Here is a 15,152-nt window from a genome sequence, read left to right on the forward strand (position 1 = left end):
TATCTTGATTTTCGTCATCGTCCTGTTCGCATTGCGAAACTCGTAATTCGGTATTCCGTATAAGAGTAAACAATTTTACTCGATTCTCTTCGCGACTGCGAAACCGAGCCGGGAACGAGAAGCGGATCCACTTGATTCCTAGAAACGCGCGTGAAATCTATACTAGAGAGTCGTCGCATTTCTCGCGGTGCGTTATATTTTTGCGTTCCAAGCCGAGACGCAGGACTCGGTCCGAAATAAACCGTAACACTCTGCCAAGTGCCGCTCCCGTGCTTCTCCCTTATTTTTGCGAACAACCGGCGATGATTGACGCCGCGCCATTGTTCGACGAGTTTTCGACCATGGCCAGATGGAGGATACTCACTTTAACCTGCGGACTGACCAGGTACAAAAGCGGGTTTGCCCTGAGCCTCTCGCTCTCGTCGATCTGCCTGCGGATCTCCTCCCGCCTCATGCTGCTCAGGATACTGACTTCTTCCCTCGACAATGGCGCAGTGGCCGTAAGTTGGATCGGCTGCGCCACGTCCGGCAGCGACTTCTTTCGTTGAAGGGGCATTGCCGCCACCGGCATCGCCTGCACGAAGGAAATAAACGAGAAACAAAAAGAGAGAGATGGGCCTCGAGCGACGGATGCCAATTACTTATCAACACACTATGTACATTGGTAATGCCTTAACACGTCGTGTAGAGCGTCAAACGGATATACAGCGAAAAGAGAAAATAGAGTTATTATCAGGCGATAGCGATTATTTCTTACAAGGAGTAACGTTAGATCGATAATTGTTACGTGTCAGGTGAGATTTCGCTTGGTTAATTTAATTAAACATCTGTTTTTTTTTTTTTTTTTTTTTTTTTTTTTTTTTGGAGAAATTCACCCAAAATTCGAAGATCGATTTCGTGAACATATAACACGTGCATGGATTTATTAATTAACATTGGATCGAATTAAGATGATTGAACTTTTAATTAAAAAATGTGAAAATATTTCAAAGGTTCGTTCATGCACAATTTCAAAATTCGATTTAAAATTGTTCAACATCTTTTCTACTTTTGACTCTTAAAGATATTTCCCGAAAATATATTTTTGCTTTCTACAAAAAAAGAATTGACGAATATCATAAATTACTCGAAAAGCAAGCAAACCAGAAGACTGCGTTCGAAAAGTTTCAGTTTTTTCTTAAATTTGCAAAAATTTTGCTCACTATTTATCATTTTAAATGGGAAAATTATCATAAACGAAATTTCGCTTTGTTCCAGGGTTATTAACCTTTGACACGTTTTCTGGACTTTTTGAAGCTTATGCTTTGTATCAGAAGTGTCGATATAAACGAGTATCTCTCTCTTGTTTGAATTTCTGTTTGCTCGCTCGCGTGACGTCAAAAGTTAGACAGCTCTGTTTTATATCGTTCCGCGAAGCTACCATTGAATTTTCAGCCATTGACTATTCAGACAATTGATTATTTTGTTCAGCCGTCTACGTGCAGCAGTCAATCACAGTTACGGTCACAGAATTATGTAATCACGATTCGTTAAACGTAGATTTAAGTTCAATTGTTCTAGCGGCCTTCTTCACGAAACCAATCCAGAATCGAGGTTGTATTAGTGGAGCATCGAATTCCCGTAACGTGTTTTATTAATTCAGCATTTCATGCGAACGCAACGGGTAGCGAGGAGAAAGGTAGAGTACGAGCGGAAAGGAGGGTCTTTTGGAATCATTCCAAACCCAAGAGAGATTTCGAGCACCGTGGTGCAAGGGCCGAGGAGTCCTGATCAAAACGATTCGTCGCATTGATCTTCGCATTTTTACCGCACGACCGCATAAATCGATTTTTCAAAGATAGCTTGAGAAGAAAAAAATATAAAAATAAGATATCGAGTAAATAACATAAAAGAAATAATTTTAATTACAGCCAAGAACTTTTTTTCGTACGAAATTTCAACTGTATATATATATATATATATATATATATATATATATATTTATTGTCGTCGCAAGAAAATTCCGCACGCGTTTCCACAATCGTCGCGTGATCTTCTAAACATATTGTGTGCGGCAAGTTACTCGACAAGTAACTTGCCGCAAATGTTGCATAATTGTGTACGTTCCATTTTTCCTCGCAATGATGTACGTATAGGGTGTTAAGAAAAAATAATGAAAAATTTATTATTGGAGATGCTCTCATCAAACTGATTAAAATACTGTAATTAAAATAAATAAAAAAAAAATTACCAAAGATGATTTTTTTATTTTGATTATACGAATAATTTCCTTACACTTTTACAGAAATCCACAAAAATTCCTTATTGTATAAGCTTTTAGTTATTTTTTATTGCATATGAAAATATGTCTGATCATAATTTACTCATACTTTACGAGTTATTTCATATCCGCGAGATATTTCTTTTTTATTTCTTTAGATATGTCTTTTTTATTTCTGTACAGCCTATCCTAAAAAATGCAGGATTTTATCTTAATATCTCTGCATATTGAATGAGAGAATTTTATATGCAAACAGGAATATAACGGTCTCGTGCAAGAATGCGAATAAAATATTTGTGTTATTCAAACCAAAAATTGCTTTCATTTCTAACGCGATTAATTTTTCTTAATCTACTCACGTCAACTAGACTGTTTTTCGCTCAGTTTATCGGGTAATATATTTCTCAAAGTCTTTTCTCTAACGCTCCGTACAAGTCATGCATATTAAATTGTAACGTAGCACTGTAAAAGCCTTCTGTCTTTCGCATATCGCGCGTTCTTATCTCTTACGTGCACTTTTCTTAAATAAGGCCACGCGTACTTTGCTATGCGCCATATTTATGCAACCTATTATATTTGCTGACCCTCCCCGTTTATTGCGACGCGTTTTGCTCGTAAACCCTCGTTCCACACTTCGTCGAGCGTGCGTTATCGCTAAGCACAGCTGATCCCACCCCTAACGACCGCGCGAGCAAACAACGCTTCTCCCCGTTCGTTATTGCGCCGTTGTTTCTCCCTCTCCCCCCCCCCCTCCCTTCCCCGCCCCCCTCGTACCCCCGCCCCGTACTTTCTTTCAAGAAGAAAATTCATCCTGCGTGAACTTTCACGCGTTGCTTATCACGTGGTTGTTGTGTTAGAACGCGTCGTACCTCCACGGGAGGTGCGACGATCCAGGACTCCGAGGCGCGCCTTGCCATCAGAGCGGGGCTGCATAGCAACGCCTCCTCCTCCTCATCCGTCTCGATCCAAAACATCTTAATTTTTGCCCGATGACTCACAGAAAATCGACACAGAATCCGTCAAGATCTCACGGGTTCTTAACTACCTGCGAAGAAGAGAATCATTCTCGTTCCTTTGGCACAAGTTCCTCGACCTTCGTTTCTCTTTCCTAAATCGCACTTTCGTCCCACTTGTCTGCCCCGATCTTTGATAAATTTCTTTTTTTTTTTTTCAATTTCTGGTGAACTTACAAGCAGCTCGTATCCTTTAACGTGTCCACGATGCAAATTCCTTCCGTTATTGGATTTTCAATAGTCGTCCGGTTTTACTTAAAAGCATTTAGTGAAGTCATTATTATGAAACTAATATTAAATTCTCACTTTTGTGTGCCCGTGACCAAGCGAAACCAAGCGACACTGTTCTCTTCGAGTCCACATTAAATTCGAGATCATTCCGGAAGAAATAATCGTAGCCAGCTGGCGCTTCCGTTCACACCGGGCTTTATCTTCCTCTCCCTTTCTCTCTCTCTTTCTCTCGCAAACGGAAGTGTCTTGTGAAACTGCGCGAGCGTTCGCATTCGAGGAAACCCGTTCGTGCTTATCTCCCAGCCATTTTTCGACAGTTTCCTGGGCACGAAAGGGGACGAATCGAAGTGTGAATTACGGATTTGCAGCCTCCTGGTAAGGAAGCTGGGCCGCAGACTGAACGGCCCTGGCTAGCACGACCGAAATAGAGCGATGCCCCACTATCTTCGAAATAACTTTACCGAGCGTCGCGACGCCCGCGGAGATCCGCGTCGGGACGCTGCCAGAACTCTGTCGATCCTCGCAGCCTCCGTGATTTACGAGGCTGATTTATAGTGGTAGATACGGCATGAGAAAGGATTGCTCGCGAATCTCAAAATTCGATTCTCATTCCTGCTCGCTGATCTCTGAGAAAATTGCGAATCATTCTCCACCTCTTCTAGAATCTTCTCAAATCTCTTTAAATCTCTTTAAAGTAAAGTTACTTTAAAATTTGTATTCTCTTAAGAAAAGAGAATGAAAAAAAAAAAAAAGAATCCAACATTCGAATTACAATATGCGTTTTACCGCCGTGAGAGAGTCTTGTGCAAATCAAGAGTTTAAGTCCGGACTCGAATTATCTGACTCATGCGTTTGGCATGCGAATAAATACGCCGAAGGATTTCGGGATTTTCGCGCGCCAAGAAACCGTTCGTTCCCACTTATTTGCAATTTCTTTGTCTGTCATTTACCGCGTTGCGCAGCCCGCCCGCTGCTGCAGTTTAGCTAATCGTACCTGGCAAAATAATTCGACTGGCATGGTGCAACTTTAATTTGCCTCGCTAATAGAGGTGCGATTACCTCGAGGCAGTTCCCTTATCGAACCGATTGTTTAATCCGGTTTAATTAATGCGTAGCGCTAATGCTGTAATATTTTTTCATGGGAGCAATTATATTCAAGTTGGCACAAATTAATTCGCACTTAATTGAATTAACATAATAATAAAATGGTGATAAATAACAAGTTGTTACATTTTATTGTCTACGTAGGAAAGAGCATTAATATTCCCGGTAACTTTTGAAACTTCCTCGAACCATACAGACGTCGTCGTTATAAAAATACGACACTTGAAATGAGCGCTTGACAAATTGTAAGAAATGATAATGAGGAAATTAATATTAAAGCCGGAATTTCCATGGCCTCGCTCACGAATTGCATACAATCGCGCAACCTTTATTGTTTGCGATCGCTTCCTCCCATCAATTTCCATATTGCCCATAATTTCCATAAAACTCGTTTGAATATTACGATTGAATATTGCGCAATTGGATCTCGAAACATTAATATTAATCTTATTTACGCGAAATGCGCATGATTCACACAAAAGCCACCGATTATTATTTTCTAACATTCTGTCTGATATCGATTTTTTCACCGTCCATCGTTATGAATGTGATTAGCGATTAATACTTATTATTCTCTGAAAAAGTAACAATAGACGATAAAGGCAGTAAAAGGTCCGGTTTTACGCGATGCTCTTTAATCATTCAGCAATAGCTTATACATGATATACATAAATACATTCAGTACATCGAGTCAACGTTTGCAACGTCGTTGTTTGGTTGTGAACGGAAATCGGTACGGTTTTTCTACATTAAGATAGACTTTCTTCGGAATATATAGTCCTGGAAATTTACGGAGTATGTACATATTTCTATTTTCACATTCTGACCTGACCTTCTACATCTATATGGCTACGTATCTACAAATAATTGTGCGTCACGCTATAAATAAGAACGTGATTATATCCGACTCGTTGGACGTCTAGAAAAGCTCTCGTAATGTCAGACGCGAACAACGCTTTTTTGCAAGGTTGGCACTTGAGTGCGAGATTAAGAAAAGTACTATTTTCAACGTTGACGGAATGTCGATGCTTCTCTTCCCTCGTGCTACTCTCTTCCTCCAACAGCCGCGCGATATTATAGCTGAGATTCGTCATAAGCGAGTAAACTTGTGAACACACGGGTTAGATTAACGGCTTAAGTCAGAATTCAAGTGTTTGTTTGGGAATGTTGCATTCGGAAATTGCACTCGCGTACCGCGCGTCGTTGCATTTTATGCGAACCTGCACGAATCCGGTAACCCCTTTCGCAAACCCGCCGCATTCTTTCCTTCTCGTGCAACTCGTCGTTATTGTCGAAACCATGATTTGTGACTTAAGATGTTAACGCAGATATATTAAATATTGTTAAGTCGGCCCTGTATGAAAATATAGTGAGTATTCCTCCGTAGTTTAATTAAAAATCTCAAAGAGTAGTATTTTCTTTTGTGCGATCCTCAATAATTTCTATCGATTTCTATCGAATTTTACGTTCCGATTATACATATAGGTCGTTTAAGAATTAGGCTCACAGTCGCAGCTATCATTGGCAAAATCGTTATTATCGTTACACAATTTCTTCATATAATCTGCTCATAAATATTTGAATATTAGCCTTATTTACACGGAACGTATAATATATAACCTGGATGTCTTCCTGTATAAAGAATTATCGGCGTATAATATTTAATATAATATTTAACACGGACGATCGCAAAACTTGCGTTCTCTCCTTCTTCCCGCGAGCATTCATTTTTCTCAATATATAAAATAAACTCTCGCATTATCTTTCCCTTCGCGTTAACATGGGCGGCAATTTATTCTACGCAATAATTTATGTGCGTGCGCAAAACAAGTAATATACTACGATATAACGCCCGCATATATATATATATATATATATATATATATATATATATGTGTGTGTGTATATATGTACACATATATATACACATATATATACACACACATATATATATATACACACACACACATAAAAACGTGCGCGCGCGCGCGCGTGTGTGTGTGTCGATACTGGCAACGGCGACTGATATTATAGATTTAATTAGGCTCCTACGTGCTTAAGGCTCGTTTCGTATCGAACGTCTCTCTTCCGCGATTTACTTTCATTTTAACAAGTCCTTGTCTGTGCACACGGCGCCAACATGTAAACTCGAGTTGACGACAAGCATGCGTTAGAAAAACAATGTCTCCAATCAGAAAACAGAAAAAAGAAGCGGCGTGGAGGTAGTGGAAAATAAAAAGAAAATAATCTCGTAAAGCTCGTCTGGACATTTGCGCATTTCTCGACGCATAGTCGATACAATTAATAAGCAATCTACTTTTTTGTAATATAGCGATACGAATATTTGATAGATCGAATGTGAGACCATCCGAGTTGAAAGTCTGTACGCAGCAAGGCGAAACTCAACTAGAGCGGTATCCGAGAGATACAGATTGATCGGTCGAGTAACCTAGGCGAATAATCTAGGAGAGATGGCTAGCGAGTGAGGGTTTGGAAGAAGGGTCGAAAGAGGCTTAAAATATGATTAAAAAAGAAGTTAATAAAATAGAATGGAAGAGCAAAAATATGGTCCCCGCCTCCACGCCGCGCGCTAGGCTTACCTTAAGTCCGCTAATTAGCTCACTTAATGGATGTAACAAGCGTGCGCTGACTTTAGCTCAGCTCAGCTTCGCGCACGTGTTTACACTTGTATATACATATGTATGTGCGCATGCAATTAACATAGATTGCCTAATATTCGATTCGATTAGCTGGTCGCAGAGAAAAAAAGAGAAACGGAATGTCACACGTAATGTAGAAGAATCGTGAACAAGGATTCGTTTCACTTCTTTTTTTCCAGCCGCTTTACAAAGTGGAGAGCCACAACTCGCACATTACTCCGATTCGACACAGTCGGGTTTGTGCAAATATCTCTATACACATATACATATACATACATTGTATACACATACACAGGACATCTCCGTTTATGCTCGTAAATGTAGTTTATATATTCTCGCGAATTAATTCCCTCCGAATTGATAATCTTATTTGACTATGATGTACCGAGAGGAAAAAAAATAAATCGGAGGGCATTTAGTTGTTTAGTTACTTCTTCTCCCTTGCTGAAAGGAACTGTACACAGTGCTACATTATTGTTCGTTGAACTGGTCCGTCGGTGATCTCGCATGTTACCCAACGAGCGCAATAGATCGTATCTCGAATTGATACAACGAGACGACGTCGTCGTTGCCAATCTATGTTTTCCCAAGGTTTCGGTTTGCGAAATCCGCAACTCGCCCGCAGCACATATTCCGTTTCTCAATAACGTTTTCCAAAGCGAGCAGCGATCCTCTTTCGCGCGTTTCAAGACGAAACACGATCTAAGATACCTCGGAAATCTTTAAGCTCTACCGTTTCTTGCTCTACGTTTCGATCATCGTTCGTTTAATCCTGGAATAAATTCACGGTCTCTTTATCGTTATCGGCGAGACGATATCTATTGCAGCGGATTAAACGGAGCGTACTATCTTTCTGCACTCTGGAATTACGCAACTACGACGTATCGGTCGTACATGCCGTTGCTGAACGCCGGTCACGGTTTTATTCCAGGATCAACATCGATAATCAAAAATTGACGATAATTCTAGATTGTTCGCACGAGTGGACAAATCCATGTCACTCACATAGGCTCGCAGTGTTTCCATAGAAAAATAAGTCTGTCTCCCATAAATATCCATTTGCTCGCATTTCGAATGCGCTTTCCTCAACCGCGATTACTATCGATGAGCGTCTTTATTGTTCTTTGTTACATGTCGCGGCGAAGTTAACAGCTAATAGCGATCTATAACCAGGTACAAGTGTCTCCTCCTCCTGTCAAGCGTTATACTCCACAATTGGTAGGATCAAAATTTTTCACGAAAAATTGCTCGTTACTAGAAAATTCTTTCACTTTCATATAAGGCCCCGCTCTGGAAACCCCGTCCCACGTTTTCAAGCGAATATACTGTAAACTGCGAAAATCCAGCGAGTTCAACGAGAGCCGAACGAGTCGACTCTGTCCGCGAGTCTGCTTATGGCAGCTGCATTAACTACTCGGCGACTTAACTTCAAGCTGTACAACCGCGTCTTTGTTGGTTCAGGTAATATCGGGTACTCGTAAATTCATAGAAAAATATCGTCAATGCTCGCATTCAAAACTGCCCCGAGACAAGTTGGTTATCGGAACTTGATTCATTCTGGACTGCTCGACGCCGGGGCGCGCCTGGGCGGAAAAAAACGGCGATTGGAATTTGCGCGGATTTTTCGTTTTTCCGACTCTGCTCGAAATGCGACGCGACGCGAGCCTCTCGAAAGCTGCGCTCTTTCTTGCCAACGGCTATAGCATAACATCGCTCTTTATACATATTTTATACTTATACTCATAGGGTTGCGCGGCCCTTTGACGTTGCGGTGAAGGCGGGGACCGTCCGGCCTGCTTCCTGGGATGGCATGCACAGAACACAGCACAAAACGCCACACAGTTACACAGAGAGACAAATAGAGACAGAGAAGAGAAAAGAAGAGATACAAATAGGTAAGGTCGGCTAAATAAGAAAGGCGAGTGTGAGAAAAAATCTGAACGAGATAAAACGGGGAAAAAATGGGGGTGCGTCGAGAACGCAGGCGAGGTGCAAGAAATATATTTCGTAATGAAAAAAATTGCAGTATATAAACATGAGCGAGATACGATTGGACTTATGAAAACAATTCCGGAAACTGTTCGTCTGCAATTCGCAGCAGAATAATGTACGAGATTAATGCATATTTTTAATACCATTTTAATTTCTAATCATCCGTGATTATAATGTCCGCCGGACATTATGAATAATTGCATTATTATTCATAACTGGCAAAGAGTATTGTTCATAATTTGCGGAAATTATATTAATCATCGCTTATTAAATTTTTCAACAATGTTAAATAAAAAGGAAAAATAATGAAAAAAATTACTTTTAATTGAAATTTCCAACAGGCTACTTCTGTGTGGATAAATTCTGTTAATTTTATAGTCTCTCATCTCTCGTATTCTGCTGCGAGGAAAAAATTTTTTAATATCGTCCGACGTATACGATACTTTCGTGCGATACTTTCTTAAGAATCACCGTAATGTCGAACGATTGTTATCTTGTTTAACATATAATGAACGTCGAAGTTATTTCCGATGTTGGTCTTGGAAAAGCGTCCCGTTTCGTTTCTTGGCAGAGTGAACGCCAAATAAATCGCTTCGCCGAATTATATTATTTTTCCCCGAATCTTTGTAATTCGCGAGAAATTGAAATCAACAAATTCATCCGCGTGGGAAATCGAAATTCATTCGAAAAATGAACATTGCGATTCGTTCAAAGTGAATGATCAGCGGGAAATCGTATTGAAAAGCGACCTGTGGGAGCGTTATTTCTTTGGAAATGTCGGCACAACGCACGGTTCAAATACAATGAATAATAATATTTACATAGGATGAATATAATTTATAAAAATGCTGTCTGATGCTTCGATGACGTCAATACGCGAGATATCAGAATTTTATGGAAATGTCCATCTGACTCGAATCATAAATATATCTATGAATATTAAAACAAGATTCGAGTACAATATTGAGGGACAAAAATTAGCTGAAGCTCTTTAGAAACGGACATCAGAACCGGTACGGTACATTTACAACTTCTTTTTCGAGGAGGGTGACGTAAGTGCCAAGACGTCTTCGGTGCATACAGGACAAATGTATGAGTGCACGTATATACGCACGCGTTGAGGGTATGTCTGTATATACATATGGATGTACATATATATGTATATATGTACACATATACACACATATATATATATATATATATATATATATGTATATGTTTAAAATGGTAAGGAGCAAACGCGTGAGAAAGTAAGGACTCACCTTCGGAACAATGCCGCCACCGCCGCCGCCGCCGCCGCCGCCGCCGCCGCCGCCGCCGCCGCCACCACCGGACGGTCCACGAGTCTGAGCCACGTAGAGGCTCTCGGTGCGTTTAGGCTGCCCAGGACTCGGCAGAATGTCCTGTCCAAGGCCACGATTTTTTATAAGAGCCCCCTCGAACTGACTGGGAGTTGGTGCCACGTACGTCGGCGTCGCGGCGCCGCTGCCTACCACGGAACCGTTCAGCGGCGTCCCTCCTCGTATCGCACTCGGGGCTCTTGTCGACCTGTCGATTGCAAAACGATTATTTTCAACGAACCAGACGAGGGTTATCCGCGGTTTTCTAAAAAGAGATACCCCACAGATTTCTGAGCACAATTCTAAATTTAAATCCTCCTACCGCGAACCATCGCGCGTAAATGATTTCAGGCGGCAAGAAAAAAAAACAAATGCTTTTGAATGTCAATCGGATATTGTGTCGATTCGGATATTACTCACCTGTCGAGCATGTCCGAGGGTGGGTTCGATATGGTTTTGTCGACAGATGGTTGTCTCGATCCAGTCAATCGAGAATGCGCTCTGCCATAACGATCTACGGAACTGTCGCGACTAGGTGGCCTCTTGTAATGATCCAACCTATTGTCAAATAATTGTTTAAACGTGTCACGTAATTTTGAAACAAGTTTTAAAAAAATTTCTGAAAATTTTTATAAAATATTTTTTAGTGCAGCATTTGATTCCTTTGAAATATAATCTCAAGAAAGCTGTCAAATGTCAAAAATTTTTTAGATTGTCACGTGTTGTAAAGGAAATATATAACGAACCTGTCGTTTAGCGTTTGACCGATCGTGCCAGGTCGGTCTTGAGGACTCAGGACTCTACTGTTTCTTCGTAAACTCGTGGAGCTCGGTGGTCTCGCTGCATCCATGATACTATCAGGCTGGTATTGTTGCGAGGGGTGCGTTTGTTGCTGCGCGTACATCGATTGCGAATTGTACTGATTCGTCTGGCCAGGTCCATATTGATTGGGTATTGCCGTCTGAAATTAATTTACGTTACTGTAAAGATTCCTCGCGAGAAACTATCAGCTATTTTAATCGCAGAACAAATACATGAATGTGTCATATCTAAAAATTTTTTGTTTTCTTCCCAAAGAAATTATAGTATTTGGCATTTTTAAAATATTGCTGAGATAAGCAATTAGAGAATTCTCAGCGAATAATTGGATTAATCGGAGATTGTCGAAGAATCCTGTATTTGTTCCAGCATACGATGTGCATTGTTAGGGGTTACCAAAATTTTGCAGGCTCATCGGATGAGAATAACGATTAATCGAGTCCTTGATTGAAAAAAGAAATAGTGGGTCCCCAACTTGGCCATTAAATCCTAATCTTCACTATTTAGAAAGCGTTACTCATACGTAAATTCAACTCATCACTCAGAAACAGGACGGACGTAAAAGAATTTAATTTAAAGACCGAGAGTTGTCAATAAGTAGTCATTAGTATCGCTATGCGCATATTAAGCTCGCCAAGTCAAATTAAACTCGCACGCAAAAATTTGTTGAGTTGCTTACACTATACATCTGCGCTCCAAATTGATTCATTTGGGCGAATGTCACGGGATCATACATAATCGATGATTGCGAACATAAGATCTAGAGAAGAAACAAAGAGAGAAACACGGCCTAAGCACACAAAAGCGTAAGCTCAGTAAATTGCAACGAGTGAATCGAATTGCGAAACGTGGAAAGCTGCGTACGAGAGAGAGCCAAAGAAAGACAAGAGGGTGGGAGGGGCAACATTGCGAACCTGCTGACTGGGATAAGCCTGCAAATTTTGGAAGTCATGCGACCCCATTGTTTGTTGCTGTTGTTGTTGTTGTTGTTGTTGTTGCTGTGGCTGCTGATAACTAGGATATTGCTCAACCTGAGATGGATTAGTCGACTGATACTGGTACGGACTGTTCTGCACGAACTGATGCTGCTGACTGTACTGATTCGGTTGGTATTGATTCGATATACTGTTCGGGTATTGGCCCATCGGAGCCGGATTCTGCGATACGTTGTGCTGCTGATACGAATACTGCTGGTACGGATTCTGAGCGGTTAGCGATGTCTGCTGCGCGTTCAGCTGGTTCATGGTCGCCTGCTGGTTCGTCAGCGGCACTTGATTCGGTATCTGGTTTTGCATGGGCGGCAGCTGATTCTGCGGCAGCGGCTTCATACTGGGCCTGCGTATCGACTGCATCACGTTGCCGACGGTGTTGTTCGCCGCGGACGCTGGCGTCGCGTTCGTCATTGTCGTTGTCATCGTCGTCGTTGTGAAGTCGACGGTCGACGAGACGCTCTTGATCGGCGTGGCGCCGCCGGGCTGGTCTACGCTAGCCGCCTTGTGCAGAATACTCTTGCCCGGCACCGAGTCCTGCGGTGGCGGCACGTACTTGGGTATCTCTCTGTTCCGCAATCTTTCCAAGCCCGGCTGCCGGAAATCCGGAGCGAACTGTCTCGCCGTTTGCTGGGCCAACTCGGAGTCCTCTCTAGCGTGTTCCGCGGCGATGTCGGCCAGCTCCGCCTTTCCCCGCGCCGTCGCCGTCCTGGAGATAGCGATGTCGGCCTTTTGCAGGGCGATCTTGCTCGCCCGTTGAGCTGCGTTCACCGCTGCCTCTATCCTCTCGCGAAACTTGGCAGACCTGATCAGGAAGAGATGCTTCTTTTTTTGGCTGGTGATGAGCACGTTGTTCTTGTACTTTCCCTCCTCCTTGCTGCCGTCACGGAGCGTGGTGACGCCGTAGCCGTACTTGCGATTGTTGAACCATTCGCCTTCATATCGCAACCCGTCGCTCCTCTCGGATATGCCAAAGCCGGTTCTCTTGTCGTTTTTCCATTCGCCCAGATAGGTCTCGGTTACCGACGCATCCATCTGTTCGTCCTGCAAACCGACGTCTTATCGTTAACGTTTATGCGTTATGTTGACAATTCCAATTATTTTAATTACTTCAACTACATTGCGAATTAACTTCACAATAAACACGTTACACGTCTCGTGAAAGCATCGGTATAAGCGGATTTGAGCGGCTGGCGTGGGGAAATGAAATTAAAATCCGATTAAAGATTTGTCCTCCGGAAAAGAAGCTGGAGAACCGTACCAAGTACCAAGACCTACCTCGATGACAAAGGACGCATTACTGTCTGTGTGAACCGACGCCGAGGCTTGACTTTGCGAGCTCTCGGTTGACATCCACGACGCCGAGCTGGCATTACTCCTGATACTACCACCGGTACCGCGCTTCTCCAAATCCCCCGTACTCCTCTGCTTTCGTATCTTGAGACCCTGTCAACAGAATATTCTTCTGTATAATGCCGCAATTTCTGTTTGAGAAACTTTGCAAACGATTCTTCGATTTTCGCGAGAGAGAGAGAGAGAGAGAGAGAGAGAGAGAGAGAGAGAGAGAGAGAGAGAGAGAGAGAGAGAGAGAGAGAGAGAGAGAGACGTCTTACCGAGAGAATGCCTTTCTTCAGGGATTTTTCGGTGAGGCTTTTTCTCCGGGCGGGTGGATCGTCGCTCCTAGCTTTTAGGACGAAACCCCCCCGACTATCGTCTACTCGTCGATCCCTCCTGTCGGTGGGTTCCGGCGTCGGGGCGACCGCTGGTCCTCCGTCGGCGCTTCTTAACGACGTCAGGGATGCTCTCACTTGTTTCGCTGGTTTGTAATGGCTCGCCAAGCCAAATGGCGCGCTCGCCCTCACCCCGTATCCATGCCGCATGCCGCGGAGCCATTGGCCTTGATAAGTACCTACAAAATCAACCATGTAACTTAACAGAAATAGAAATAGGAGGTGGAAGCGGGTCGTTTTCGATCGGCGAATTACACGCCACCCTGTCCATTAAGGTTGATGAAATTTTCTTTTTGGGAGCTATATTTGGGACGTATGTAAATCTTTTTTTTTTTTTTCACACGGCTCAATACACTTTATTAATTCAGGAAAGTTTTGTCTTTTTTTCGTTAAATTCTATATTAAATAATTTAAAAAAATTAATCTCTAAAAAATGATTAGAAATATTTATTTTTCTAATATTTTATTAAAGTTAGCGATAACAATTTTGCTTTGATTTTGCGATAACTCCTTTTTGAACTTTTATTTGATAGATGTGACAGATTTTTCGCGAGGTCAATAATATGCTCGTTGAGATCAAATCGTGTGGTAATGAAAATATTTTTTAGACATTTTTTTTTTTTTAAATAGAGCGGGAACGCGAAAAATGTGAGAAATTCATCGGCGCGTCAGAAATCGGAAGTGGCACGTCATTCAGTTACGACGAATCCCCGGGGTTGCCTCCACCCCGGCAATAAGACATATTGTTTTTGCCAAAACGTGACCGTGTTTCAAAATGTTTCGCGTGAGTCATAACGTACGTGGCGAACGATTACGCGCGCTCCGTTCAGGGATGGAATGCGTCCAGTGCATGTGCATGTGCATGTGCATGTGAATGCGTGCTTTTTCGGAGAACGTGCGAATTCCGAATCGATGAAAAAAAGCCGAGGGACCGGATGTGAACCCGGCATGAAAGACGCAGCGCGACAGCGAGGAAAAAACGCGCAATTCTTTCACGCAAATTTACGTCGCACG

General features: G+C 42.2%; 2 protein-coding genes across 10 annotated transcripts in view; one reads left to right on the forward strand and one right to left on the reverse strand.

The window, feature by feature from the left end:
* The window catches only part of LOC105422344 (junctophilin-2-like), a 38,598-nt gene that overhangs the window by 3,605 nt on the left and 19,841 nt on the right, over positions 1-15,152 (reverse strand). For 5 of the 9 annotated variants that reach the window (XM_089074679.1, XM_089074676.1, XM_089074678.1 and 2 more), the window contains exons 4-10: positions 14,022-14,317; positions 13,687-13,854; positions 12,334-13,452; positions 11,347-11,561; positions 11,021-11,158; positions 10,523-10,808; positions 365-574 (exon numbers count right to left, since the gene is read on the reverse strand). In XM_089074679.1, coding sequence (XP_088930805.1) covers positions 365-574; positions 10,523-10,808; positions 11,021-11,158; positions 11,347-11,561; positions 12,334-13,452; positions 13,687-13,854; positions 14,022-14,317 — 2,432 coding nt within the window. Of the gene's footprint in view, positions 1-364; positions 575-2,393; positions 9,069-10,522; positions 10,809-11,020; positions 11,159-11,346; positions 11,562-12,098; positions 12,180-12,333; positions 13,453-13,686; positions 13,855-14,021; positions 14,318-15,152 lie in introns of those variants that run through there. The other 4 variants (XM_089074684.1, XM_089074681.1, XM_089074682.1 and 1 more) reach the window with 4 other exon arrangements.
* Positions 9,023-15,152, forward strand: part of LOC105430756 (cytochrome b5) — a 29,579-nt gene continuing 23,449 nt past the window's right edge. Inside the window, exon 1 of the mRNA XM_089074699.1 lies at positions 9,023-9,163. The gene's annotated coding sequence lies outside the window, so the exon portion shown is untranslated. The remainder of the gene's footprint in view (positions 9,164-15,152) is intronic.

This window comes from Pogonomyrmex barbatus, unplaced genomic scaffold, assembly GCF_055798465.1.
Source record: "Pogonomyrmex barbatus isolate J1 unplaced genomic scaffold, ASM5579846v1 scaffold17, whole genome shotgun sequence".
Lineage (NCBI taxonomy): Eukaryota > Metazoa > Arthropoda > Insecta > Hymenoptera > Formicidae > Pogonomyrmex > Pogonomyrmex barbatus.